At 56.8% G+C, this 23,640-nt stretch overlaps 1 protein-coding gene across 1 annotated transcript in view; it reads left to right on the plus strand.

The window, feature by feature from the left end:
• depdc5 (DEP domain containing 5, GATOR1 subcomplex subunit) overlaps positions 1–23,640 on the plus strand; it is a 257,419-nt gene that overhangs the window by 73,080 nt on the left and 160,699 nt on the right. The window contains exons 13-14 of the mRNA XM_088000284.1: positions 8,962–9,036; positions 11,564–11,698. Of these exons, the coding sequence (XP_087856410.1) occupies positions 8,962–9,036; positions 11,564–11,698 (210 nt within the window). The remainder of the gene's footprint in view (positions 1–8,961; positions 9,037–11,563; positions 11,699–23,640) is intronic.

The raw sequence follows: 23,640 nt of genomic DNA on the forward strand, positions 1-23,640 counted from the left end.
TGGCAGTATTGCTGAGGGAGGATTACACTGGGATGGCAGTATTGCTGAGAGAGGTTTACACTGGGATGGCAGTATTGCTGAGAGGTTTATACTGGGATGGCATTATTGCTGAGAGAGGTTTACACTGGGATGGCAGTATTGCTGAGAGAGGTTTACACTGGGATGGCAGTATTGCTGAGGGAGGTTTACACTGGGATGGCAGTATTGCTGAGAGAGGTTTACACTGGGATGGCAGTATTGCTGAGGGAGGATTACACTGGGATGGCAGTATTGCTGAGAGAGGTTTGCACTGGGATGGCAGTATTGCTGAGAGAGGTTTACACTGGGATGGCAGTATTGCTGAGGGAGGATTATACTGGGATGGCAGTATTACTGAGGGAGGTTTACACTGGGATGGCAGTATTGCTGAGGGAGGATTATACTGGGATGGCAGTATTACTGAGCGAGGTTTATACTGGGATGGCAGTATTGCTGAGAGACGTTTACACGGATGGCAGTATTGCTGAGTGAGGATTACACAGGGATGGCAGGATTGCTGAGGGAGGTTTACACTGGGATGGCAGTATTGCTGAGAGAGGTTTACACTGGGATGGCAGTATTGCTGATGGAGGATTATACTGGGATGGCAGTATTACTGAGCGAGGTTTATACTGGGATGGCAGTATTGCTGAGAGACGTTTACACAGGGATGGCAGTATTGCTGAGTGAGGATTACACAGGGATGGCAGTAATGCTGAGAGAGGTTTACACTGGGATGGCAGTATTGCTGAGAGAGGTTTACACTGGGATGGCAGTATTGCTGAGTGAGGATTACACTGGGATGGCAGTATTGCTGAGAGAGGTTTACACTGGGATGGCAGTATTGCTGAGTGAGGATTACACTGGGATGGCAGTATTGCTGAGAGAGGTTTACTCTGGGACGGCAGTATTGCTGAGAGAGGTTCACACTGGGATGGCAGTATTGCTGAGAGAGGTTTACACTGGGATGGCAGTATTACTGAGTGAGGTTTACACTGGGATGGCAGTATTGCTGAGGGAGGATTATACTGGGATGGCAGTATTACTGAGCGAGGTTTATACTGGGATGGCAGTATTGCTGAGAGAGGTTTACACCGGGATGGCAGTATTGCTGAGTGAGGATTACACTGGGATGGCAGTATTGCTGAGGGAGGTTTACACTGGGATGGCAGCATTGCTGAGAGAGGTTTACACTGGGATGGCAGTATTGCTGAGAGAGGTTTACACTGGGATGGCAGTATTGCTGAGTGCGGATTACACTGGGATGGCAGTATTGCTGAGGGAGGATTACACAGGGATGGCAGTATTGCTGGGGGAGGATTATACTGGGATGGCAATATTGCTGAGGGAGGATTACACAGGGACGGCAGTATTGCTGAGAGAGGTTTACACTGGGACGGCAGTATTGCTGAGAGAGGTTTACACTGGGTTGGCAGTACTGCTGAGAGAGGTTTACACTGGGACGGCAGTATTGCTGGGGGAGGTTTACACTGGGATGGCAGTATTGCTGAGGGAGGTTTACACTGGGACGGCAGTATTGCTGAGGGAGGTTTACACTGGGATGGCAGTATTGCTGAGGGAGGTTTACACTGGGATGGCAATATTGCTGAGGGAGGTTTACACTGGGATGGCAGTATTACTGAGGGAGGTTTACTCTGGGATGGCAGTATTGCTGAGGGAGGATTATACTGCAATGGCAGTATTGCTGAGAGAGGATTATACTGCAATGGCAGTATTGCTGAGGGAGGTTTACACTGGGATGGCAGTATTGCTGAGGGAGGTTTACACTGGGATGGCAGTATTACTGAGGGAGGTTTACACTGGGATGGGAGTATTGCTGAGGGAGGTTTATACTGAGATGGCAGTATTGCTGAGGGAGGTTTATAGTGGGATGGCAGTATTGCTGAGAGAGGTTTACACTGGGATGGCAGTATTGCTGAGGGAGGTTTACACTGGGATGGCAGTATTACTGCGGGAGGTTTACACTGGGATGGGAGTATTGCTGAGGGAGGTTTATACTGAGATGGCAGTATTGCTGAGGGAGGTTTACACTGGGATGGCAGTATTGCTGAGTGAGGATTACACAGGGATGGCAGTATTGCTGAGGGAGGATTACACTGGGATGGCAGTATTGCTGAGAGAGGTTTACACTGGGATGGCAGTATTGCTGAGAGGTTTATACTGGGATGGCATTATTGCTGAGAGAGGTTCACACTGGGATGGCAGTATTGCTGTGGGAGGTTACACTGGGATGGCAGTATTGCTGAGAGAGGTTTACACTGGGATGGCAGTATTGCTGAGAGAGGTTTACACTGGGATGGCAGTATTGCTGAGAGAGGTTTACACTGGGATGGCAGTATTGCTGAGGGAGGTTTACACTGGGATGGCAGTATTGCTGAGAGCGGTTTACACTGGGATGGCAGTATTGCTGAGGGAGGATTACACTGGGATGGCAGTATTGCTGAGGGAGGTTTGCACTGGGATGGCAGTATTGCTGAGAGAGGTTTACACTGGGATGGCAGTATTGCTGAGGGAGGATTATACTGGGATGGCAGTATTACTGAGGGAGGTTTACACTGGGATGGCAGTATTGCTGAGGGAGGATTATACTGGGATGGCAGTATTACTGAGCGAGTTTATACTGGGATGGCAGTATTGCTGAGAGATGTTTACACGGATGGCAGTATTGCTGAGTGAGGATTACACAGGGATGGCAGGATTGCTGAGGGAGGTTTACACTGGGATGGCAGTATTGCTGAGAGAGGTTTACACTGGGATGGCAGTATTGCTGATGGAGGATTATACTGGGATGGCAGTATTACTGAGCGAGGTTTATACTGGGATGGCAGTATTGCTGAGAGACGTTTACACAGGGATGGCAGTATTGCTGAGGGAGGATTATACTGCAATGTCAGTATTGCTGAGAGAGGATTATACTGCAATGGCAGTATTGCTGAGGGAGGTTTACACTGGGATGGCAGTATTGCTGAGGGAGGTTTACACTGGGATGGCAGTATTACTGAGGGAGGTTTACACTGGGATGGGAGTATTGCTGAGGGAGGATTACAGAGGGATGGCAGTATTGCTGAGAGAGGTTTACACTGGGATGGCAGTTTTGCAGAGGGAGGTTTACACTGGGATGGCAGTATTGCTGAGGGAGGTTTACACTGGGATGGCAGTATTGCTGAGAGAGGTTTACTCTGGGATGGCGGTATTGCTTAGGGAGGATTATACTGGGATGGCAGTATTGCTGAGGGAGGTTTACAGTGGGATGGCAGTATTGCTGAGAGAGGTTTACTCTGGGATGGCAATATTGCTGAGGGAGGATTACACTGGGATGGCAGTATTGCTGAGGGAGGATTACACAGGGATGGCAGTATTGCTGAGAGAGGTTTACTCTGGGATGGCAATATTGCTGAGGGAGGATTACACTGGGATGGCAGTATTGCTGAGAGAGGTTTATACTGGGATGGCAGTATTGCTGAGTGAGGTTTACACTGGGATGGCAGTATTGCTGAGGGAGGTGTACACTGGGATGGCAGTATTGCTGAGCGAGGTTTATACTGGGATGGCAGTATTGCTGAGAGAGGTTTATACTGGGATGGCAGTATTGCTGAGGGAGGTTTACACTGGGATGGCAGTATTACTGAGGGAGGTTTACACTGGGATGGGAGTATTGCTGAGGGAGGTTTATACTGAGATGGCAGTATTGCTGAGGGAGGTTTATAGTGGGATGGCAGTATTGCTGAGAGAGGTTTACACTGGGATGGCAGTATTGCTGAGAGAGGTTTACACTGGGATGGCAGTATTGCTGAGAGAGGTTTACACTGGGATGGAAGTATTGCTGAGGGAGGTTTACACTGGGATGGCAATATTGCTGAGAGAGGTTTACACTGGGATGGCAGTATTGCTGAGAGAGGTTTACTCTGGGATGGCAGTATTGCTGAGGGAGGATTATACTGCAATGGCAGTATTGCTGAGAGAGGATTATACTGCAATGGCAGTATTGCTGAGGGAGGTTTACACTGGGATGGCAGTATTGCTGAGGGAGGTTTACACTGGGATGGCAGTATTACTGAGGGAGGTTTACACTGGGATGGGAGTATTGCTGAGGGAGGATTACAGAGGGATGGCAGTATTGCTGAGAGAGGTTTACACTGGGATGGCAGTATTGCAGAGGGAGGTTTACACTGGGATGGCAGTATTGCTGAGGGAGGTTTACACTGGGATGGCAGTATTGCTGAGAGAGGTTTACTCTGGGATGGCGGTATTGCTTAGGGAGGATTATACTGGGATGGCAGTATTGCTGAGGGAGGTTTACAGTAGGATGGCAGTATTGCTGAGAGAGGTTTACTCTGGGATGGCAATATTGCTGAGGGAGGATTACACTGGGATGGCAGTATTGCTGAGGGAGGATTACACAGGGATGGCAGTATTGCTGAGGGAGGTTTACACTGGGATGGCAATATTGCTGAGAGAGGTTTACACTGGGATGGCAGTATTGCTGAGAGAGGTTTACTCTGGGATGGCAGTATTGCTGAGGGAGGATTATACTGCAATGGCAGTATTGCTGAGAGAGGATTATACTGCAATGGCAGTATTGCTGAGGGAGGTTTACACTGGGATGGCAGTATTGCTGAGGGATGTTTACACTGGGATGGCAGTATTACTGAGGGAGGTTTACACTGGGATGGGAGTATTGCTGAGGGAGGATTACAGAGGGATGGCAGTATTGCTGAGAGAGGTTTACACTGGGATGGCAGTATTGCAGAGGGAGGTTTACACTGGGATGGCAGTATTGCTGAGGGAGGTTTACACTGGGATGGCAGTGTTGCTGAGAGAGGTTTACTCTGGGATGGCGGTATTGCTTAGGGAGGATTATACTGGGATGGCAGTATTGCTGAGGGAGGTTTACAGTAGGATGGCAGTATTGCTGAGAGAGGTTTACTCTGGGATGGCAATATTGCTGAGGGAGGATTACACTGGGATGGCAGTATTGCTGAGGGAGGATTACACAGGGATGGCAGTATTGCTGAGAGAGGTTTACTCTGGGATGGCAATATTGCTGAGGGAGGATTACACTGGGATGGCAGTATTGCTGAGAGAGGTTTATACTGGGATGGCAGTATTGCTGAGTGAGGTTTACACTGGGATGGCAGTATTGCTGAGGGAGGTTTACACTGGGATGGCAGTATTGCTGAGCGAGGTTTATACTGGGATGGCAGTATTGCTGAGAGAGGTTTATACTGGGATGGCAGTATTGCTGAGAGAGGTTTATACTGGGATGGCAGTATTGCTGAGAGAGGTTTACACTGGGATGGCAGTATTGCTGAGAGAGGTTTACACTGGGATGGCAGTATTGCTGAGAGAGGTTTATACTGGGATGGCAGTATTGCTGAGAGAGGTTTACACTGGGATGGCAGTATTGCTGAGGGAGGTTTACACTGGGATGGCAGTATTGCTGAGAGAGGTTTACACAGGGATGGCAGTATTGCTGAGGGAGGTTTACACGGATGGCAGTATTGCTGAGAGAGGTTTACACTGGGATGGCAGTATTGCTGAGAGAGGTTCACACTGGGATGGCAGTATTGCTGAGGGAGGTTTACACTGGGATGGCAGTATTGCTGGGGGAGGTTCCACTGGGATGGCAGTATTGCTGAGTGAGGATTACACAGGGATGGCAGTATTGCTGAGAGAGGTTTACACTGGGATGGCAGTATTGCTGGGGGAGGTTACACTGGGATGGCAGTATTGCTGAGTGAGGATTACACAGGGATGGCAGTATTGCTGAGAGAGGTTTACACTGGGATGGCAGCATTGCTGAGAGAGGATTACACAGGGATGGCAGCATTGCTGAGAGAGGTTTACACTGGGATGGCAGCATTGCTGAGAGAGGATTACACAGGGATGGCAGTATTGCTGAGTGAGGTTTACACTGGGATGGCAGTATTGCTGAGAGAGGTTTACACTGGGATGGCAGTATTGCTGAGAGAGGTTTACACTGGGATGGCAGTATTGCTGAGGGAGGATTACACAGGGATGGCAGTATTGCTGAGAGAGGTTTACACTGGGATGGCTGTCTTGCTGAGGGAGGTTTGTACTGGGATGGCAGTATTGCTGAGTGAGGTTTCCACTGGGATGGCAGTATTGCTGAGAGAGGTTTACACTGGGATGGCAGTATTGCTGAGTGAGGTTTACACAGGGATGGCAGTATTGCTGAGTGAGGTTTCCACTGGGATGGCAGTATTGCTGAGTGAGGATTACACTGGGATGGCAGTATTGCTGAGTGAGGATTACACTGGGATGGCAGTATTGCTGAGTGAGGATTACACTGGGATGGCAGTATTGCTGAGTGAGGATTACACTGGGATGGCAGTATTGCTGGGGGAGGTTCCACTGGGATGGCAGTATTGCTGAGTGAGGATTACACAGGGATGGCAGTATTGCTGAGAGAGGTTTACACTGGGATGGCAGTATTGCTGGGGGAGGTTACACTGGGATGGCAGTATTGCTGAGTGAGGATTACACAGGGATGGCAGTATTGCTGAGTGAGGTTCACACTGGGATGGCAGTATTGCTGAGGGAGGTTTACACTGGGATGGCAGTATTGCTGAGGGAGGTTTACACAGGGATGGCAGTATTGCTGAGAGAGGTTTACACTGGGATGGCAGTATTGCTGAGTGAGGTTTATACTGGGATGGCAGTATTGCTGGGGGAGGTTTACACTGGGATGGCAGTATTGCTGAGAGAGGTTTACTCTGGGATGGCGGTATTGCTGAGAGAGGTTTACACTGGGATGGCAGTATTGCTGAGGGAGGTTTTCACTGGGATGGCAGTATTGCTGAGGGAGGTTTACACTGGGATGGCAGTATTGCTGAGGGAGGTTTACACTGGGATGGCAGTATTGCTGAGAGAGGTTTACACTGGGATGGCAGTATTGCTGAGTGAGGCTTACACTGGGACGGCAGTATTTCTGAGGGAGGTTCACACTGGGATGGCAGTGTTCCTGAGGGACGTTTACAATGGACCGGCAGTGTTCCTGAGGGAGGTTCACACTGGGATGGCAGTGTTCCTGGGGAGGTTTACACTGGGATGGTAGTATTACTGAGGGAGGTTTACTCTGGGATGGTAGTATTACTGAGGGAGGTTCACACTGGGATGGCAGTATTCCTGGGGGAGGTTTACATTGTCCCATAGTGCCGTATATATATATAAGATACACGACTGCTCTGGGTCAGACCTTTCGGCCCATTAGGCTCTGCCAAACGTGACACCAAATGAAACGACTTCCTTTTGCTGCCCTTGGTCCATATCCCTTAAATCACACTCATGTCCTGATCTAAAACTCCCCCTCTTTCCCTATTGCATCGGCCTCCACTGTCACCCCTGACTGTCTAAAAAATATATCTTCTCCCACTTCCTGTGTTTAAAAAAAAGTTTGCTTTGTGTCTCCTTTGAACTTTCCGCCTCTCTTCTTAAGTGCAATCTCCCTCGTTTTAAACATTTGAATTTGGGGGTCGGGGCAAAGGAATCTGACCATTAACCCTATCAATGCATCTCGTACTTTTATAGACTTCTATCAAGTCTCCCCACACACTGTCTTGTTTCAGAGAAATCAACCAGCATTTTTCTAGCCTCTCATACTCTCTAATCCAGACACCAATGTTGTAAACCTTTTCTGCGCCCTATCCACAGCCTCCACATCCTCCCTGTAATGTGGCGATCACAACTGAACGCAGTACTCTAAACGTGGCCTAAACAAAGCCTTATAAAGCTGCAACATGACATCCTGACTCTGGTACTTAGTGTCCTTACAGCTTTTCTTCAATAAAGGCACAGCATTAGCCACCCTCCAGTCTTCCAGCACCTTACCTGTGGCTGTAGATGGTACAAATATCTTGGCTAAGATAATCTGTTTCATGACTCATTGACAGATAAGTATTGGCAAATTTACCCGTACTCTGCAACATAAAGGTTTTGATGTTTTATACTGTTTAAAGTCTCATTTGAAAGATGGAACTGCCAGCAATGTTGTAACTCTGCCTGCATCTGCCATTTCCTCTGGCAGTTCATTTCACACTTGATTGACTCTGGAAAAAGTTGTCCCGCACGTCCTTTTTAAATCTTTACCCCTCATCTTAAAAAATGCTGTCTAGTTTTGAACTCCCCCACCCTAGGGAAAAAACCTTTGCTATTCACCTTATCCATGCCCCTCATGAACTTATAAATCTCAGTAAGGTCGCCCCCTCAACCTCCTACACTCCAGTGACAAAAATCCCAGATTCTCCTTATAACTCAAACCCTCCAGTCCTGGCAACATTCTCAAGTGGGTTTGATTCTCTGAAGGCAGGGTAGCTTAAACCCATAACCCTCTGACAGAACCAAGAGTCCATCTGACAACTGACATTGTCCTCTTGTGGGCAAAACATCTGATGATTGACATTGAAAATGACATATGAACTGCTGTCACGGGATGGAACCGAGACACGTGAAGGGGGTGGGGAAGTTGTGCAAAAAAACACTTTCTATCCACATTGTTCTGATCACACAGTTGACTGTGTTTAGGATTGTTAGTGTGTGGTTTGAGGAGTTTCCTCTCTGAGCACTGTGATTTGGGAGCTCCATTGCTGGTGAGTACACGCCCGCTGAGTTGCTCGGTCTCCTTGAGAATTCGATAAAGATGTGGTCTTGCTGTGGTCGACGCTCTCAGTTCTGTAGTCAGGGGTGCTGAGGCTGAGGAGCTGGTAGCAACCTCCAACCCCTCAGCTTTAGCTTGTTGCTCCTGAGCAGCAGGCCAGTTAGACTCCCTTTCCATCGTCCCAGTCAAAGGGAGAGTGGGAGTTCTGCCCAATTGCTGATGTTAATGCCAGCAGCAAAGGCTGGACGTTAACCAGGACGGTTACTCGCTGATGGTACAAACTGATGCTTTGTTTCCTTCCTCAGATGGTTTTCCACGTGGACAGAATTCTACAGCAGCTCAAGGGAACTATTTGGAGGCCATCAATCTCTCCTTCAATGGTATGGATTTGTGTGTCTGAGAGTGTGCATGGACTGGGCTCTCTGAACGGGGCCCCAACTCCAACAGACCAGGGAAACCCAGCCATCACAGTAGTGGCATAAAATTGATTGTATTGATCTTCCGCTGACGAGGGAGAGATGAGCCATTAATCTGATCAGATCGGTTTACCTGTGTCAGTTTGCAAAGCGACGTGATGCCGACTGTGTGTGTTCAATTCCCCTCACCGGCTGAGGTTACTATGAAAGGCCCGGCCCCTCAATCTCGCCCCTCGCTGGAGGTATGGTGGCCCTCAGGTCGAGTCGCCACCAGTCTTTTCTCGCTCTCTCTCCCTTGCTCTCTCTCCCTTGCTCTCTCTCCCTTGCTCTCTCTCCCTTGCTCTCTCTCCCTTGCTCTCTCTCCCTTGCTCTCTCTCCCTTGCTCTCTCTCCCTTGCTCTCTCTCCCTTGCTCTCTCTCCCTTGCTCTCTCTCCCTTGCTCTCTCTCCCTTGCTCTCTCTCCCTTGCTCTCTCTCCCTTGCTCTCTCTCCCTTGCTCTCTCTCCCTTGCTCTCTCTCCCTTGCTCTCTCTCCCTTGCTCTCTCTCCCTTGCTCTCTCTCCCTTGCTCTCTCTCCCTTGCTCTCTCTCCCTTGCTCTCTCTCCCTTGCTCTCTCTCCCTTGCTCTCTCTCCCTTGCTCTCTCTCCCTTGCTCTCTCTCCCTTGCTCTCTCTCCCTTGCTCTCTCTCCCTTGCTCTCTCTCCCTTGCTCTCTCTCCCTTGCTCTCTCTCCCTTGCTCTCTCTCCCTTGCTCTCTCTCCCTTGCTCTCTCTCCCTTGCTCTCTCTCTCCCTTGCTCTCTCTCTCCCTTGCTCTCTCTCTCCCTTGCTCTCTCTCTCCCTTGCTCTCTCTCTCCCTTGCTCTCTCTCTCCCTTGCTCTCTCTCTCCCTTGCTCTCTCTCTCTCTTGCTCTCTCTCTCTCTCTCTTGCTCTCTCTCTCTCTCTCTCTCTCTCTCTCTCTTGCTCTCTCTCTCTTTCTCTTGCTCTCTCTCTCTTTCTCTCTCTCTTTCTCGCTCTCGCTCGCTCTCTCTCTCGCTCTCTGAAGTGACTTCACATCACTGCCTGGTGTCTTCCACTAGAAAATGTAAGTCCAATTTGTAATATTCTCTGATACTCGGTGTTAAATAACCCTCCCGCACGCTCGTGTGAAACATTGCCAATGTGCGGAGAGCTGTTTTCCATATGAATTGGAGAGAAGACAGAAAGATGATGATAAATGCCTGATACGTTCACCATCTATCTGTGACGATGATTTGCTCCCAAAGTACTTGCTCAGCCTTAAGTTGAGCGTGTGGGCATGAGTGAATCTTGGATGTGATGGATTCTTAATTGGCCCCTCTGGGAACAAGAATGATCAATTGCTGTGGTGGTATATGAAGCAAAGACAGATTTCCAGGGTTTGAGCTGGAGGGAGAGGTTGAACAGGCTGGGACTGTTTTCCCTGGAGCGTCGGAGGCTGAGGGGTGACCTTATAGAGGTTTATAAAATCAAGAGAAGCATGGATTTTTCCCTGGGGTAGGGGAGACCAGAACTAGAAGGCCCAGGTTTAAAATGAGAGCGGGAAAAATATAAAAGGGGCCTCAAGGGCAACTTTTTCACGCAGAGGGTGGTGTATATGTGGAATGAGCTGCCAGAGGAAGTGGTGGAGACTGGTACAATTGCAACATGTAAAAGGCACCTGGATGGGTATATGAATAAGAAGGGCTGAGAGGGATATGGGCTGGGTGCTGGCAAATGGGACTAGATGAGGTTACGATATCTGGTCAGCATGGACAAATCGGACCGAAGGGTCTGTTTCCGTGGTGTCCATCTCTACGACTCTATATGCAGATTAGATGGACTGGCCATGCGAAGTTGCCCATGGTGTCTAGGGATGTACAGGCTAGACAGGATAGCCATGGGGAATGCAAGCTTGAAGGCCGAGGGTGGGGGTGGGGTCTTGGGTCAGGTCCAGGTGGGATGCTCTTTGGAGGGGCGGTATGGAATCGATGGGCCAAATAGCCTGCTTCTACTCTGTAGGGATTCTATGATTCTTTATAAAACCACAGACCAAGAGTTCCGTGCTCACCCTTGTAACCTAATCCGAGCTCTTCACAGCTGACAGACAGAGAGCATGTTCAGAACATCAGGAATAAGGGCAGGAGTGGGCCATACATATACAGTCTTTTGAGTCTGTTGTACACCGTGCCATCATAACTGACCAAAAGCCGACCTTGATTTCCTGAGCTGCTTCCAGAGTCCCTTGATTCTGTGAGAGACCAGAGTTCTGTCAACTTAAATCTAAGAAACAGTGAGGAATGTACCAGAACGCCAAAGATTGACAGTCGTTGGAGTTGATGAATTGTGTATCATCCCAGGGACCCAGAACCCCATAAGGTTCACCGATTGGGCCACTTGCTGCCACCCGTGACGATCCAACGGAGGCAGGTTAATTTAATGTAGGCCTTGTCCCTCATTTGTTTCACTGCTCATGGGAAATATTTCCTTCCCTCCTTTAGTATTTGACAAGCATTACATAAACCGAAACTTTGACCGCACTGGCCAGATGTCTGTCGTTATCACACCTGGAGTGGGAGTATTTGAAGTTGACCGACTTTTGATGATTCTTACCAAGCAACGGATGATCGACAATGGTAGGCTTTGATGTGCTTCCATGTTCCACTGTTCAGCCATGTTTGATGACCTGTGTTCAGAGTGTGGTGCTGGAAAAGCACAGCGGGTCAGGCAGCATCCGAGGAGCAGGAGAATGATGTGTGGGGATTGGAGGGGGGGGGGATTGTCATGCACTCATGGAGCTGTGGCGGGGTATCAGAAGGTGGCTGTATGGGGAGGGGGAGTGAGATGTAAACACGGGTCGGAGACGGGGAGTGCTGTACATGTGTGCTGGTGGTTTGGCGTGTGGGTGTAGAGTGTGATGGGGGTATCATGTCACATGTGCAAGGTGTGGGAGTATTTTGTGTTTGCGGGGTAAGATGTGGTGGGGGTGTTGTGTGTTTGTGGCATTATGTATGGCGGGGGTGGCGCGCGCAAGGTATGGTGGGGGTGTCGCATGTGCATGCGTGGGTGGGGGGGGTAAGGTATGATGGGGGTGTCGCATGTGTGGGGGGTGTAAGGTATGGTGGGGGTGTCGCATGTGCGAGCGTGTGTGGGGGGGTGTAAGGTATAGTGGGGGTGTTGCATGTGTGGGGGGGTAAGGTATGGTGGGGGTGTCGCATGTGCGAGCGTGTGGAAGGGGGGTAAGGTATAGTGGGGGTGTCGCATGTGCGAGCGTGTGTGGGGGGGTGTAAGGTATAGTGGGGGTGTCGCATGTGCGAGCGTGTGGAAGGGGGGTAAGGTATAGTGGGGGTGTCGCATGTGCGAGCGTGTGGAAGGGGGGTAAGGTATAGTGGGGGTGTCGCATGTGCGAGCGTGTGTGGGGGGGTAAGGTGTAGTGGGGGTGTCGCATGTGCGAGCGTGTGTGGGGGGGTAAGGTATAGTGGGGGTTTCGCATGTGCGAGCGTGTGGAAGGGGGGGTAAGGTATAGTGGGGGTGTCGCATGTGCGAGCATGTGTGGGGGGGTAAGGTATAGTGGGGGTGTCGCATGTGCGAGCGTGTGGAAGGGGGGTAAGGTATAGTGGGGGTGTCGCATGTGCGAGCGTGTGTGGGGGGGTAAGGTATAGTGGGGGTGTCGCATGTGCGAGCGTGTGGAAGGGGGGTAAGGTATAGTGGGGGTGTCGCATGTGCGAGCGTGTGGAAGGGGGGTAAGGTATAGTGGGGGTGTCGCATGTGCGAGCGTGTGGAAGGGGGGTAAGGTATAGTGGGGATGTCGCATGTGCGAGCGTGTGGAGGGGGGGTAAGGTATAGTGGGGGTGTCGCATGTGCGAGCGTGTGTGGGGGGGTAAGGTATAGTGGGGGTGTCGCATGTGCGAGCGTGTGGAAGGGGCGTAAGGTATAGTGGGGATGTCGCATGTGCGAGCGTGTGGAAGGGGGGTAAGGTATAGTGGGGGTGTCGCATGTGCGAGCGTGTGTGGGGGGGTAAGGTATAGTGGGGGTGTCGCATGTGCGAGCGTGTGTGGGGGGGTAAGGTATAGTGGGGGTGTCGCATGTGCGAGCGTGTGGAAGGGGGGAAAGGTATAGTGGGGGTGTCGCATGTGCGAGCGTGTGGAAGGGGGGAAAGGTATAGTGGGGGTGTCGCATGTGCGAGCGTGTGGAAGGGGGGTAAGGTATAGTGGGGGTGTCGCATGTGCGAGCGTGTGGAAGGGGGGTGTAAGGTATAGTGGGGGTGTCGCATGTGCGAGTGTGTGGAAGGGGGGTAAGGTATAGTGGGGGTGTCGCATGTGCGAGCGTGTGTGGGGGGGTAAGGTATAGTGGGGGTGTCGCATGTGCGAGCGTGTGTGGGGGGGTAAGGTATAGTGGGGGTGTCGCATGTGCGAGCGTGTGGAAGGGGGGTAAGGTATAGTGGGGGTGTCGCATGTGCGAGCGTGTGTGGGGGGGTAAGGTATAGTGGGGGTGTCGCATGTGCGAGCGTGTGGAAGGGGGGTAAGGTATAGTGGGGGTGTCGCATGTGCGAGCGTGTGGAAGGGGGGTAAGGTATAGTGGGGGTGTCGCATGTGCGAGCGTGTGGAAGGGGGGTAAGGTATAGTGGGGATGTCGCATGTGCGAGCGTGTGGAGGGGGGGTAAGGTATAGTGGGGGTGTCGCATGTGCGAGCGTGTGTGGGGGGGTAAGGTATAGTGGGGGTGTCGCATGTGCGAGCGTGTGGAAGGGGCGTAAGGTATAGTGGGGATGTCGCATGTGCGAGCGTGTGGAAGGGGGGTAAGGTATAGTGGGGGTGTCGCATGTGCGAGCGTGTGTGGGGGGGTAAGGTATAGTGGGGGTGTCGCATGTGCGAGCGTGTGTGGGGGGGTAAGGTATAGTGGGGGTGTCGCATGTGCGAGCGTGTGGAAGGGGGGAAAGGTATAGTGGGGGTGTCGCATGTGCGAGCGTGTGGAAGGGGGGAAAGGTATAGTGGGGGTGTCGCATGTGCGAGCGTGTGGAAGGGGGGTAAGGTATAGTGGGGGTGTCGCATGTGCGAGCGTGTGGAAGGGGGGTGTAAGGTATAGTGGGGGTGTCGCATGTGCGAGTGTGTGGAAGGGGGGTAAGGTATAGTGGGGGTGTCGCATGTGCGAGCGTGTGTGGGGGGGTAAGGTATAGTGGGGGTGTCGCATGTGCGAGCGTGTGTGGGGGGGTAAGGTATAGTGGGGGTGTCGCATGTGCGAGCATGTGGAAGGGGGGTAAGGTATAGTGGGGGTGTCGCATGTGCGAGCGTGTGGAAGGGGGGGTAAGGTATAGTGGGGGTGTCGCATGTGCGAGCGTGTGTGGGGGGGTAAGGTATAGTGGGGGTGTCGCATGTGCGAGCGTGTGTGGGGGGGTAAGGTATAGTGGGGATGTCGCATGTGCGAGCGTGTGGAAGGGGGGTAAGGTATAGTGGGGATGTCGCATGTGCGAGCGTGTGGAATGGGGGAAAGGTATAGTGGGGGTGTCGCATGTGCGAGCGTGTGGAAGGGGGGTGTAAGGTATAGTGGGGGTGTCGCATGTGCGAGCGTGTGGAATGGGGGAAAGGTATAGTGGGGGTGTCGCATGTGCGAGCGTGTGGAAGGGGGGTGTAAGGTATAGTGGGGGTGTCGCATGTGCGAGCGTGTGGAAGGGGGGTAAGGTATAGTGGGGATGTCGCATGTGCGAGCGTGTGTGGGGGGGGGTGTAAGGTATAGTGGGGGTGTCGCATGTGCGAGCGTGTGGATGGGGGGTGTAAGGTATAGTGGGGGTGTCGCATGTGCGAGCGTGTGGAAGGGGGGTAAGGTATAGTGGGGATGTCGCATGTGCGAGCGTGTGGAAGGGGGGTAAGGTATAGTGGGGGTGTCGCATGTGCGAGCGTGTGGAAGGGGGGTAAGGTATAGTGGGGATGTCGCATGTGCGAGCGTGTGGAAGGGGGGGTAAGGTATAGTGGGGGTGTCGCATGTGCGAGCGTGTGTGGGGGGGTGTAAGGTATAGTGGGGGTGTCGCATGTGCGAGCGTGTGGAGGGGGGGTAAGGTATAGTGGGGATGTCGCATGTGCGAGCGTGTGTGGGGGGGTGTAAGGTATAGTGGGGGTGTCGCATGTGCGAGCGTGTGGAAGGGGGGTGTAAGGTATAGTGGGGGTGTCGCATGTGCGAGCGTGTGGAAGGGGGGTAAGGTATAGTGGGGGTGTCGCATGTGCGAGCGTGTGGAAGGGGGGTAAGGTATAGTGGGGGTGTCGCATGTGCGAGCGTGTGGAGGGGGGGTAAGGTATAGTGGGGGTGTCGCATGTGCGAGCGTGTGGAAGGGGGGTGTAAGGTATAGTGGGGGTGTCGCATGTGCGAGCGTGTGGAAGGGGGGTAAGGTATAGTGGGGATGTCGCATGTGCGAGCGTGTGTGGGGGGGGTGTAAGGTATAGTGGGGGTGTCGCATGTGCGAGCGTGTGGAAGGGGGGTAAGGTATAGTGGGGGTGTCGCATGTGCGAGCATGTGTGGGGGGGTGTAAGTTATAGTGGGGGTGTCGCATGTGCGAGCGTGTGGAGGGGGGGTAAGGTATAGTGGGGGTGTCGCATGTGCGAGCGTGTGGAAGGGGGGTAAGGTATAGTGGGGGTGTCGCATGTGCGAGCGTGTGGAAGGGGGGTGTAAGGTATAGTGGGGCTGTCGCATGTGCAAGCGTGTGGAAGGGGGGTAAGGTATAGTGGGGGTGTCGCATGTGCGAGCGTGTGTGGGGGGGTAAGGTATAGTGGGGATGTCGCATGTGCGAGCGTGTGTGGGGGGGTGTAAGGTATAGTGGGGGTGTCGCATGTGCGAGCGTGTGGAGGGGGGGTAAGGTATAGTGGGGATGTCGCATGTGCGAGCGTGTGTGGGGGGGTGTAAGGTATAGTGGGGGTGTCGCATGTGCGAGCGTGTGGAGGGGGGGTAAGGTATAGTGGGGATGTCGCATGTGCGAGCGTGTGTGGGGGGGTGTAAGGTATAGTGGGGGTGTCGCATGTGCGAGCGTGTGGAAGGGGGGTAAGGTATAGTGGGGGTGTCGCATGTGCGAGCGTGTGGAAGGGGGGTAAGGTATAGTGGGGGTGTCGCATGTGCGAGCGTGTGGAAGGGGGGTAAGGTATAGTGGGGATGTCGCATGTGCGAGCGTGTGTGGGGGGGTGTAAGGTATAGTGGGGGTGTCGCATGTGCGAGCGTTTGGAAGGGGGGTAAGGTATAGTGGGGGTGTCGCATGTGCGAGCGTGTGTGGGGGTGTAAGGTATAGTGGGGGTGTCGCATGTGCGAGCGTGTGGAAGGGGGGTAAGGTATAGTGGGGGTGTCGCATGTGCGAGCGTGTGTGGGGGGGTGTAAGGTATAGTGGGGGTGTCGCATGTGTGAGCGTTTGGAAGGGGGGTAAGGTATAGTGGGGGTGTCGCATGTGCGAGCGTGTGGAAGGGGGGTAAGGTATAGTGGGGGTGTCGCATGTGCGAGCGTGTGGAAGGGGGGTAAGGTATAGTGGGGGTGTCGCATGTGCGAGCGTGTGGAAGGGGGGTAAGGTATAGTGGGGATGTCGCATGTGCGAGCGTGTGTGGGGGGGTGTAAGGTATAGTGGGGGTGTCGCATGTGCGAGCGTGTGTGGGGGTGTAAGGTATAGTGGGGGTGTCGCATGTGCGAGCGTGTGGAAGGGGGGTAAGGTATAGTGGGGGTGTCGCATGTGCGAGCGTGTGTGGGGGGGTGTAAGGTATAGTGGGGGTGTCGCATGTGCGAGCGTTTGGAAGGGGGGTAAGGTATAGTGGGGGTGTCGCATGTGCGAGCGTGTGGAAGGGGGGTAAGGTATAGTGGGGGTGTCGCATGTGCGAGCGTGTGGAAGGGGGGTAAGGTATAGTGGGGATGTCGCATGTGCGAGCGTGTGGAGGGGGGGTAAGGTATAGTGGGGGTGTTGCATGTGCGAGCGTGTGGAAGGGGGGTAAGGTATAGTGGGGGTGTCGCATGTGCGAGCGTGTGTGGGGGGGTAAGGTATAGTGGGGGTGTCGCATGTGCGAGCGTGTGTGGGGGGGTAAGGTATAGTGGGGGTGTCGCATGTGCGAGCGTGTGTGGGGGGGTAAGGTATAGTGGGGATGTCGCATGTGCGAGCGTGTGGAAGGGGGGTAAGGTATAGTGGGGGTGTCGCATGTGCGAGCGTGTGTGGGGGGGTAAGGTATAGTGGGGATGTCGCATGTGCGAGCGTGTGTGGGGGGTGTAAGGTATAGTGGGGATGTCGCATGTGCGAGCGTGTGTGGGGGTGTAAGGTATAGTGGGGGTGTCGCATGTGCGAGCGTGTGGAAGGGGGGGATGGTGTGGGGGGGTGTCGTGTGTGTGGGGGGGGGGTAAGGTGTGGGGGGGTGTCGTGTGTGTGGGGGGGGAAGGTGTGGGGGGGGTGTCGTGTGTGTGGGGGGGGAAGGTGTGGGGGGGTGTCGTGTGTGTGGGGGGGAAGGTGTGGGGGGGGTGTCGAGTGTGTGGGGGGGTGTCGTGTGTGTGGGGGGGGGGAAGGTGTGGGGGGGTGTCGTGTGTGTGGGGGGGGAAGGTGTGGGGGGGTGTCGTGTGTGTGGGGGGGGAAGGTGTGGGGGGGTGTCGTGTGTGTGGGGGGGGAAGGTGTGGGGGGGTGTCGAGTGTGTGGGGGGGTGTCGTGTGTGTGGGGGGGGAAGGTGTGGGGGGGTGTCGTGTGTGTGGGGGGGGAAGGTGTGGGGAGGTGTCGTGTGTGTGGGGGGGGAAGGTGTGGGGGGGTGTCGTGTGTGTGGGGGGGGAAGGTGTGGGGGGGTGTCGTGTGTGTGGGGGGGGAAGGTGTGGGGGGGTGTCGTGTGTGTGGGGGGGGAAGGTGTGGGGGGGTGTCGTGTGTGTGGGGGGGGAAGGTGTGGGGGGGTGTCGTGTGTGTGGGGGGGGAAGGTGTGGGGGGGTGTCGTGTGTGTGGGGGGGGGAAGGTGTGGGGGGGTGTCGTGTGTGTGGGGGGGGAAGGTGTGGGGGGGTGTCGTGTGTGTGGGGGGGGAAGGTGTGGGGGGGTGTCGTGTGTGTGGGGGGGGAAGGTGTGGGGGGGGAAGGTGTGGGGGGGTGTCGTGTGTGTGGGGGGGGAAGGTGTGGGGGGGTGTCGTGTGTGTGGGGGGGGAAGGTGTGGGGGGGTGTCGTGTGTGTGGGGGGGGAAGGTGTGGGGGGGTGTCGTGTGTGTGTGTGTGGGGGGGGGAAGGTGTGGGGGGGTGTCGTGTGTGTGTGTGGGGGGGGGGAAGGTGTGGGGGGGTGTCGTGTGTGTGTGTGTGGGGGGGGGGGAAGGTGTGGGGGGGTGTCGTGTGTGTGTGTGGGGGGGGGAAGGTGTGGGGGGGAGTCGTGTGTGTGTGTGTGGGGGGGGGAAGGTGTGGATGTGGGTGTCGTGTGTGTGTGTGTGGGGGGGTGAAGGTGTGGGGGGGGTGTCGTGTGTGTGGGGGGGGAAGGTGTGGGGGGGTGTCGTGTGTGTGTGGGGGGGTAAGGTGTGGATGTGGGGGGGGAAGGTGTGGGGGGGTGTCGTGTGTGTGGGGGTGTCGTGTGTGTATGTGGGGGGGGAAGGTGTGGGGGGGTGTCGTGTGTGTGGGGGGTGTCGTGTGTGTATGTGGGGGGGGAAGGTGTGGGGGGGTGTCGTGTGTGTGGGGGTGTCGTGTGTGTATGTGGGGGGGGAAGGTGTGGGGGGGGTGTCGTGTGTGTGTGGGGGGGGAAGGTGTGGGGGGGTGTCGTGTGTGTGTGTGTGGGGGGGGAAGGTGTGGGGGGGTGTCGTGTGTGTGTGTGTGGGGGGGGAAGGTGTGGGGGGTTGTCGTGTGTGTGTGTGTGTGTGGGGGGGGGAAGGTGTGGGGGGGTGTCGTGTGTGTGTGTGTGTGTGTGGGGGGGAAGGTGTGGGGGGGTGTCGTGTGTGTGTGTGTGTGTGTGTGGGGGGGGAAGGTGTGGGGGGGTGTCGTGTGTGTGTGTGTGGGGGGGGAAGGTGTGGGGGGGTGTCGTGTGTGTGTGTGTGGGGGGGGAAGGTGTGGGGGGGTGTCGTGTGTGTGTGTGGGGGGGAAGGTGTGGGGGGGTGTCGTGTGTGTGGGGGGGGAAGGTGTGGGGGGGTGTCGTGTGTGTGTGTGTGGGGGGGGAAGGTGTGGGGGGGTGTCGTGTGTGTGTGTGGGGGGGAAGGTGTGGGGGGGTGTCGTGTGTGTGGGGGGGGAAGGTGTGGGGGGGTGTCGTGTGTGTGTGTGTGGGGGGGGGAAGGTGTGGGGGTGTGTCGTGTGTGTGTGTGTGGGGGGGGAAGGTGTGGGGGGGTGTCGTGTGTGTGTGTGTGTGGGGGGGGAAGGTGTGGGGGGGTGTCGTGTGTGTGTGTGTGTGGGGGGGGGAAGGTGTGGATGTGGGGGGGGAAGGTGTGGGGGGGTGTCGTGTGTGTGGGGGGGTCGTGTGTGTATGTGGGGGGGGAAGGTGTGGGGGGGTGTCGTGTGTGTGGGGGGGTCGTGTGTGTATGTGGGGGGGGAAGGTGTGGGGGGGTGTCGTGTGTGTGGGGGGGTCGTGTGTGTATGTGGGGGGGGAAGGTGTGGGGGGGTGTCGTGTGTGTGGGGGGGTCGTGTGTGTATGTGGGGGGGGAAGGTGTGGGGGGGTGTCGTGTGTGTGGGGGGGTCGTGTGTGTATGTGGGGGGGGAAGGTGTGGGGGGGTGTCGTGTGTGTGGGGGTGTCGTGTGTGTATGTGGGGGGGGAAGGTGTGGGGGGGGTGTCGTGTGTGTGGGGGTGTCGTGTGTGTATGTGGGGGGGGAAGGTGTGGGGGGGTGTCGTGTGTGTGGGGGTGTCGTGTGTGTATGTGGGGGGGGAAGGTGTGGGGGGGTGTCGTGTGTGTGGGGGTGTCGTGTGTGTATGTGGGGGGGGAAGGTGTGGGGGGGTGTCGTGTGTGTGGGGGTGTCGTGTGTGTATGTGGGGGGGGAAGGTGTGGGGGGGGTGTCGTGTGTGTGGGGGTGTCGTGTGTGTATGTGGGGGGGGTGTCGTGTGTGGGGGGGAAGGTGTGGGGGGGTGTCGTGTGTGTGGGGGGGGAAGGTGTGGGGGGGTGTCGTGTGTGTGGGGGGGGAAGGTGTGGGGGGGTGTCGTGTGTGTGGGGGGGGAAGGTGTGGGGGGGTGTCGTGTGTGTGGGGGGGGAAGGTGTGGGGGGGTGTCGTGTGTGTGGGGGGGGGAAGGTGTGGGGGGGTGTCGTGTGTGTGGGGGGGGGAAGGTGTGGGGGGGTGTCGTGTGTGTGGGGGGGGGAAGGTGTGGGGGGGTGTCGTGTGTGTGGGGGGGGAAGGTGTGGGGGGGGTGTCGTGTGTGTGAGGGGGGAAGGTGTGGGGGGGTGTCGTGTGTGTGGGGGGGGAAGGTGTGTGTGTGTGTCGTGTGTGTGTGTGTGGGGGGGTGTCGCGTGTGTGTGTGTCGTGTGTGTGTGTGTGGGGGGGTGTCGCGTGTGTGTGTGTGGGGGGGGAAGGTGTGGGGGGGTGTCGCGTGTGTGTGGGGGGGGAAGGTGTGGGGGGGTGTCGCGTGTGTGTGTGTGGGGGGGGAAGGTGTGGGGGGGTGTCGTGTGTGTGAGGGGGGAAGGTGTGGGGGGGTGTCGTGTGTGTGGGGGGGGAAGGTGTGTGTGTGTGTCGTGTGTGTGTGTGTGGGGGGGTGTCGCGTGTGTGTGTGTCGTGTGTGTGTGTGTGGGGGGGTGTCGCGTGTGTGTGTGTGGGGGGGGAAGGTGTGGGGGGGTGTCGCGTGTGTGTGTGTGGGGGGGGAAGGTGTGGGGGGGTGTCGCGTGTGTGTGTGTGGGGGGGGAAGGTGTGGGGGGGTGTCGCGTGTGTGTGGGGGGGGAAGGTGTGGGGGGGTGTCGCGTGTGTGTGGGGGGGGAAGGTGTGGGGGGGTGTCGCGTGTGTGTGTGTGTGGGGGGGGAAGGTGTGGGGGGGTGTCGCGTGTGTGTGGGGGGGGACGGTGTGGGGGGGTGTCGCGTGTGTGTGTGTGGGGGGGGAAGGTGTGGGGGGGTGTCGCGTGTGTGTGTGTGGGGGGGGAAGGTGTGGGGGGGTGTCGCGTGTGTGTGTGTGGGGGGGGAAGGTGTGGGGGGGTGTCGCGTGTGTGTGTGTGGGGGGGGAAGGTGTGGGGGGGGTGTCGCGTGTGTGTGTGTGGGGGGGGAAGGTGTGGGGGGGTGTCGCGTGTGTGTGTGTGGGGGGGGAAGGTGTGGGGGGGTGTCGCGTGTGTGTGTGTGGGGGGAAGGTGTGGGGGGGTGTCGTGTGTGTGTGGGGGGAAGGTGTGGGGGGGTGTCGTGTGTGTGGGGGGGAAGGTGTGGGGGGGTGTCGTGTGTGTGTGGGGGGGGAAGGTGTGGGGGGGTGTCGTGGGTGTGGGGGGGGAAGGTGTGGGGGGGTGTCGTGTGTGTGGGGGGGGAAGGTGTGGGGGGGTGTCGTGTGTGTGGGGGGGGAAGGTGTGGGGGGGTGTCGTGTGTGTGGGGGGGGAAGGTGTGGGGGGGTGTCGTGTGTGTGTGTGGGGGGGTGTCGTGTGTGTGTGTGGGGGGGGGAAGGTGTGGGGGGTGTCGTGTGTGTGTGTGTGGGGGGGGGGAAGGTGTGGGGGGGTGTCGTGTGTGTGTGTGTGGGGGGGGGGAAGGTGTGGGGGGGTGTCGTGTGTGTGTGTGTGGGGGGGGGAAGGTGTGGGGGGGTGTCGTGTGTGTGTGTGGGGGGGGGAAGGTGTGGGGGGGTGTCGTGTGTGTGTGTGTGGGGGGGGGGGAAGGTGTGGGGGGGTGTCGTGTGTGTGTGTGTGGGGGGGGGAAGGTGTGGGGGGGTGTCGTGTGTGTGTGTGTGGGGGGGGAAGGTGTGGATGTGGGTGTCGTGTGTGTGTGTGTGGGGGGTGAAGGTGTGGGGGGGTGTCGTGTGTGTGGGGGGGGAAGGTGTGGGGGGGTGTCGTGTGTGTGTGGGGGGGTAAGGTGTGGATGTGGGGGGGGAAGGTGTGGGGGGGTGTCGTGTGTGTGGGGGTGTCGTGTGTGTATGTGGGGGGGGAAGGTGTGGGGGGGTGTCGTGTGTGTGGGGGTGTCGTGTGTGTATGTGGGGGGGGAAGGTGTGGGGGGGTGTCGTGTGTGTGGGGGTGTCGTGTGTGTATGTGGGGGGGGAAGGTGTGGGGGGGTGTCGTGTGTGTGGGGGGGGGGAAGGTGTGGGGGGGTGTCGTGTGTGTGTGTGTGGGGGGGGAAGGTGTGGGGGGGTGTCGTGTGTGTGTGTGTGGGGGGGGAAGGTATGGGGGTTGTCGTGTGTGTGTGTGTGTGTGTGGGGGGGGGAAGGTGTGGGGGGGTGTCGTGTGTGTGTGTGTGTGTGGGGGGGGAAGGTGTGGGGGGGTGTCGTGTGTGTGTGTGTGTGTGGGGGGGGGGAAGGTGTGGGGGGGTGTCGTGTGTGTGTGTGTGTGTGTGTGTGGGGGGGGAAGGTGTGGGGGGGTGTTGTGTGTGTGTGTGTGGGGGGAAGGTGTGGGGGGGTGTCGTGTGTGTGTGTGTGGGGGGGGAAGGTGTGGGGGGGTGTCGTGTGTGTGTGTGTGGGGGGGGAAGGTGTGGGGGGGTGTCGTGTGTGTGTGTGTGGGGGGGGAAGGTGTGGGGGGGTGTCGTGTGTGTGTGTGTGTGGGGGGAAGGTGTGGGGGGGTGTCGTGTGTGTGGGGGGGGGAAGGTGTGGGGGGGTGTCGTGTGTGTGTGTGTGGGGGGGGAAGGTGTGGGGGGGTGTCGTGTGTGTGTGTGGGGGGGAAGGTGTGGGGGGGTGTCGTGTGTGTGGGGGGGGAAGGTGTGGGGGGGTGTCGTGTGTGTGTGTGTGGGGGGGGGAAGGTGTGGGGGGGTGTCGTGTGTGTGTGTGTGGGGGGGGAAGGTGTGGGGGGGTGTCGTGTGTGTGTGTGTGTGGGGGGGGAAGGTGTGGATGTGGGGGGGGAAGGTGTGGGGGGGTGTCGTGTGTGTGGGGGGGTCGTGTGTGTATGTGGGGGGGGAAGGTGTGGGGGGGTGTCGTGTGTGTGGGGGGGTCGTGTGTGTATGTGGGGGGGGAAGGTGTGGGGGGGTGTCGTGTGTGTGGGGGGGTCGTGTGTGTATGTGGGGGGGGAAGGTGTGGGGGGGTGTCGTGTGTGTGGGGGGGTCGTGTGTGTATGTGGGGGGGGAAGGTGTGGGGGGGTGTCGTGTGTGTGGGGGTGTCGTGTGTGTATGTGGGGGGGGAAGGTGTGGGGGGGTGTCGTGTGTGTGGGGGTGTCGTGTGTGTATGTGGGGGGGGAAGGTGTGGGGGGGTGTCGTGTGTGTGGGGGTGTCGTGTGTGTATGTGGGGGGGGAAGGTGTGGGGGGGTGTCGTGTGTGTGGGGGTGTCGTGTGTGTATGTGGGGGGGGAAGGTGTGGGGGGGTGTCGTGTGTGTGGGGGTGTCGTGTGTGTATGTGGGGGGGGAAGGTGTGGGGGGGTGTCGTGTGTGTGGGGGTGTCGTGTGTGTATGTGGGGGGGGAAGGTGTGGGGGGGTGTCGTGTGTGTGGGGGTGTCGTGTGTATGTGGGGGGGGAAGGTGTGGGGGGGTGTCGTGTGTATGTGGGGGGGGAAGGTGTGGGGGGGTGTCGTGTGTGTGGGGGTGTCGTGTGTGTATGTGGGGGGGTGTCGTGTGTGGGGGG

The sequence above is a fragment of the Chiloscyllium plagiosum genome, unplaced genomic scaffold (assembly GCF_037043375.1).
Source record: "Chiloscyllium plagiosum isolate Xiang-an unplaced genomic scaffold, Cpla_swu_hap1 HiC_scaffold_24, whole genome shotgun sequence".
Lineage (NCBI taxonomy): Eukaryota > Metazoa > Chordata > Chondrichthyes > Orectolobiformes > Hemiscylliidae > Chiloscyllium > Chiloscyllium plagiosum.